The 5,577-nt window shown below is 38.3% G+C and overlaps 1 protein-coding gene across 1 annotated transcript in view; it reads right to left on the bottom strand.

The window, feature by feature from the left end:
- Positions 1 to 2,945: 2,945 nt before the first annotated feature.
- LOC102207302 (beta-1,4 N-acetylgalactosaminyltransferase 2-like) overlaps positions 2,946 to 5,577 on the bottom strand; it is a gene marked incomplete at its 5' end in the record, with an annotated part of 31,728 nt that continues 29,096 nt past the window's right edge. Inside the window, 2 exons of the mRNA XM_005754873.1 lie at positions 2,946 to 3,139; positions 3,227 to 3,455. Of these exons, the coding sequence (XP_005754930.1) occupies positions 2,946 to 3,139; positions 3,227 to 3,455 (423 nt within the window). The remainder of the gene's footprint in view (positions 3,140 to 3,226; positions 3,456 to 5,577) is intronic.

The raw sequence follows: 5,577 nt of genomic DNA, 5'->3' as shown, positions 1-5,577 counted from the left end.
GGCTTGTATATAAGTTTAGCAATGCTAAATAACTGTTGGTGCTTTATACTTTTTATAGTAATGCCCAGTAATACTTAGAAATGTTTGTTGATCATGAATAAATGTTGACATGTTTTAAACTTTACAACAAAACTCTCTTTTGGCATTTATAAATGTGTATTTGTCATTAATAAATGGTGTTATGCTTTACACTTTACAATAAGGCTCCCATTTGGCATTTATAAATATTTATTATTCATTAATAAATGGTTTTATGCTTTACACTTTACAATAAGTCTCCCATATGGCATTTATAAATATTTATTATTCATTAATAAATGGTTTTATGCTTTACACTTTACAACAAAGCTTCTCCAAATCTGTGCCCCTACCTGGCCCCCCCAACAAAAATTTTCTAGACACGCCACTGGTTGTTCTTGCGTCCAACAAAAAATGAATTCTAATGTTCTCTGGTCTTGCTCTTGACGAAGGCGGACGCACTTTTCTCGGGGAGGCTCACTGCCGTGAGTTCTCAGAATCGGTTCCTTGAGCACAAGAAATGACAACATCACTGAACGCAAGTATGGTGAACCTTGCGGCTCTCCAACGGGAGATTGAGAGACCAGTGTTGGACTGTAGAACTGCTTTGAAATTTATATGAGATGTTTGCACTAAAGTAAAAAACACCATCACTTCATGCGGATACCCTTTCGGAGCCAGCTGCGGTCGCAAGGCTGGAGCTGAACAAAATCTCCCTGATAACGACTGTGTTTAGTATGTTCCTTCCCATTCCATGCAAGGCCACCTGGGTTGGGTGGAAGACTGTTTACTTAGCCTAGCAGGGCGAAGGACACTGTCTCAGCTGAACTCTGGACACGCACACACATACATATACACTGATATGCACACACTCATCCCCCCTCCCTTTCCTAACGCCTTCGATGCTTGTTCCCTCCTGGGAACATGGCGGGTCTGAGCCCGCGCTGGAATGGTAGCACAGTGCAGGATGGCTGCTGTGTTTGCTTCGGATTACTCCTCACCCCCCACCCGACCCTGTGGCTTGTCACGTGTTCCATAATGTTGTGCTGTGGACATTTATGTGCTTTTTTGTGCAGAGGAGTTTTTTTTTGTTTCCTGTTCTCATGCTGTCCTCCCAGGAGCCCAGCATGAGTAGAGGTCTCTTTTTTTTCCTCTTGTACTTTCCCATTGTAGTGTATATTTCAGTGTTTTATTTTCTGTAACGCTACCGTGTGACCCCATGTGATGTCTGTGCTGTGTGTGTGTAAGGTCGGGGGGGGGGGAATTCCTACTTCCCATTCATGTACTCTGCAATGTCCAATGTGTCCTTGTAACATGTTTACTTTTTTTCAAGATAAATACAGTAGCTGTGAAAAAACCCATCAAAGTTGAGGTAAGTATTCACCACAGTATTGTGGGTTTTTTTTTATTAGGGTCAAATTTCTCTTTGGATAAAAAATTAAGCCAACATCCAAGTGTCAAATGTCGGTTCTAAAAAACAAGTCAGTCCCTGAAGCTTATTTGTGCCACAGATGCTTATTCAATGACTGTGGGAATGTCTAAGGAATGTTTTGGGACCTGTCTGATCTTAAAATACTAACTTTGGTGTTACATTACAGCAATATTGAGGAAAGATTTAACGGCTGATCATAGAGCTGAATGAAGGTCAAAGGGAAAGTCCATGCCATGCTTCCGGTTATGCTTCCATCCGGCGTAGTCATCCAGCCAGTCCATGCTAAATCGCCTCTCCTGAGCCGGAGTGGTATAACGTGTTGTAGAAAAGTTTGATCGATTCGCTCTCTCGCTCTCTCTCTCGCTCAGTCTTACACAAATAATACATTCTCTGGGGTTTTTTTCTTATACGCTTATGGTACCCGACGGGGGAAGCATCCCGATCTCTCTGAGGTAATTGACAGGGATGAACCGACGGTCGTCTGATTCCTTCTTGATGTACTTAAAACAAGGCCGTTTTCTTTTAGGGATTCTGTCTATTTTCTGTTAATGAGAAAACCTGTTGTAAAAGAAGCTCAAAAAATGAAGAAAAATTCTTTACTTTTGGTCTGAAAAGGAGTGGCTGCACAAAACCAAAATACCTCATCGGGGTGATTTAATAAAATTATTTAGGATAGAGTTCTGAATATGTGCTTTTTTTCCACTAAGGGTTACTTTACACATACAAGGAGTTGAGACCTGTATGAAATCAGCCGCATCGCATCTGTTACTGTAGACAGTGACGGGGGTGTTGCTGATCACTAATGAGGACCAGTCGCTGCTGCTGCCTTCCATGCTTACGGCGTCGGGAGAGCAGATCTCTTCCCCCTCCTTTTTTCCCACCGGATGCGATTAGTCACACATATGGAATCGATTAGACACTGCTGGAGTACCCCCCTCCCCTCACCGGATGCAATTCGTCGCGCTTATGGATCATATTACACACATCTGGATTCGATTAGACACTTCCGGAGTACTTCCGGTAAGGTCAAAAGGTCAAGGCTGGGGACATCAATCAAATTGATGACACAAGGTGTACACCTACGTTTTATATATAAATATACATAGGCCCAGGCCACTTGCTGCCACGAGTTTCAGTCCCGATGGACATCCTTTCAGCGATACAGTACTCCCTGATTTCAGTTCCTTACATAGTTGGATTAAAGAAACAACATTTCACAGACAATAAAACAAAATTTTAAATAGAAGCAATAAATAAAATACCAGTGTTAAAAATTTAGAAACAATTGTTAGTGGCAGTGACATTTAAATTTTCACATACAGTAGTTATCCAAATTAAACACTTGAACGAAATGATAGAAATAACAAATTGTCATACATGGTGAAAGGAAGACCAGAGTATCATTGTTTTTATTTTCTTTCACTGTGGCAATAACATCCAAAACAAAAGAAACATAAAATGTTCTAAAACCAGTGACTCTCATTTTTTTGGTACTCTATCCATATTTAATGCATTTTAGATGATTTTTGTAAAAGTGAAGCTTCAGTTTGAACTCAACATCACCTTGTCCAGGGTATCTAAATTTGTTGTACAAAGGACTCTTGTTTTCTGATGTTGTGAGTTGATGGTCAATGGACACATCACCACATGTGGCAACTAGCAAAGTGCCCAGACCATCCATAAAGAACTCTGGAGAAAGAAAGAGACATTTTCCCCATAAGGTAAAAAACTTTAATTGCCACTTAGAACTCAAACTTTGATGAGGTCTGGACTTACCTGAATGTGCTGTCCGCTGGAGCTTAGGATCAAAGCCCACCCTCTGCACGGCATCTGTGCGTGCCAGGAAGAAGTTGACAACTCCATTGGTCATAGAACATTGTGGGTAACCAGGAAGTGTTTGAAATTTCCCTCCAGATTTCCTGTAAAGGCAGCCACCTTCAATTTCATCTCCTTCCTCATAGATGAGAGCAAAGTAAAACTGATTCCCTTTCACCGACCCACCAACCTAACAAGAACAGAGAACATTACAAATCAAATCTTTACTAATAAATACTCTGATGTAGATATTATTGTTCATGACAACCACTAGGTTGCTGTCATCATTAATTATTATCTAAAACGTTTATGTATTAAATGAAAATCTGAATATATGAATGAAAATCACATTTGATATTTGTAATTTGCTTTTATATGTTATTATTATGAGTCGTAGTTATATGCAGTGGCTTAGGAACATCAAGCACTATCTACACATCGGACATGTTTAAGTGACAAAACAGAACAAGACACTTTATGCAGTAGTCACAAAGGTGTTTGAATTGTAAACGTTTCAGACACAATGAAAAAAATCTAAATGCAACTGTTATTTACATGTATTATATATTATATTCATATTTTAACCCTGAAAAAGTAATTATTCCCAAGTTTAATACAATCTTGAAAAAAGAACATGGTATTTTCATAATACACAGCCTGTTCTCTTTCTCAGACCATTAATAAATATAGTTTTTCATGTTTTCAGTTACCAGCAAGTGACTGAAAATATAATAATTATTATTAGATATATATTATCTCAATAAATATATGCAAAATCCTGTGGTTCTCTAGGAATTTTAAGCCAAACCAAATCTAACCTGTTTGACATTGTTTGGCAAGAGCTATGAGTTATATGATACGTTATGCTATCATAACTACCATGGTGTGCTGGACAAAAGGACCTAAATGCAAAGGCTCAAAAGCAGGCAAAGCAACTCAAAATGCACCATTAAAAGGGGTTAATAAACAGACCAAGAAATATAGAGCCCATAAGTGGAATGATAAAGACTGAAGAGAGACTTTAAATACACACAAGGAAGTAAGGGTCAGTCAAGACATCTGGGGAGCAAAAACAAACCTCAGCTAAGTCAAGTTAATGACAAATTTTAACCAAGAATAAAAACCTAATGGTTGTGTGTGTGTGTCTGTGTGTGTGTTTGTGTTTGTGTGTTTAACAACGTAACAACAGCCTTAATGTTTGGCTCAGATTTAAGTCTCAATGGGTCTTGATAGATGCCTTTAATTCACCATATTATAAAGAATGATGAAACAAATAAAATACTGAAAACAGCTTGGCGCCTCACAAAGGCATCTTGCTGCAAAGCTAATGTCTCCTTCTGGTGTAAATTTTTAACTAATTCCTTTTAAGATTATTCACAACATCAGTGCAGTACACCAGCTTTCTTAATGAACAAATTTACATGTGAAACTTTGACTGAATGTGTAAAATTAAATGACATTATGTCTTTGTGCATGACGGTGTCTTCGAATAAGATCATGGTACATGTTAAAAATATAAATATAAATTGAGGTTTTGCTTCTGGCGTGCTTAGTGATGAGACTTCCTTCAGCTTGAACAGCAGTAATCCATCCTTGTCTGTTAAAAATAGACCAAACGTGCAACACATGTGGGAACTATAGATAAGCAGACCAACATCCACACTGGTCGGAAAGTACTTTTAGTGCTATAGATATCATTAGAAGGAAGCTACTTAAGAAGTAGAAGAGAAGGAAGGCGGAGATCCAAAGGCTTACAGCACAATAGAAATAATAGTGAACGGTACAGATATAATGAGCCAGCCCTGACAGAAGACAGCAGTATAAAGGAACTAGATTATTAACAATAACAGCAATAACAGAAGTATTAGCAGAGGAGGAACTTCACCGCACACGTTTTTGTAGATATTAATGCCCACCCTGGGCATAAATGCCAAAATAATTTTGAGCCTTTAATTATTTATGTAGACTGATGTTTTAACTGGGTGGAATGACTGTACTGCTTAAAACTATAATTACTTAACAAAAGAATTGATTTGACTTTAATTATTTTTTCTCGAATTGACAGATGGTCAGAATTATTCACACATATTCAAATATATACAAAGATTCACTTAAATCCTTTGATATGTGGTTCTACAACGTTCTGTAGAGTCTTAACCTGCCATAACCAAGGTCAATTAAATTGTAAATGGCCTGTATTAGTATAGCACTTTACTTAGTCCCTATGGACCCCAAAGTGCTTTACACTACATTCAGTCATCCACCCATTCACACACTGGTGATGGCAGCTACATTGTAGCCACAGCTGCCTT

This window comes from Pundamilia nyererei, unplaced genomic scaffold (genome assembly GCF_000239375.1).
Source record: "Pundamilia nyererei isolate P.nyererei 1_Seehausen unplaced genomic scaffold, PunNye1.0 scaffold00713, whole genome shotgun sequence".
NCBI classification, from domain to species: domain Eukaryota; kingdom Metazoa; phylum Chordata; class Actinopteri; order Cichliformes; family Cichlidae; genus Pundamilia; species Pundamilia nyererei.
The sequence above is the reverse complement of the archived record's forward strand: the minus strand, read 5'-3'. Positions and strand labels throughout refer to the sequence as shown.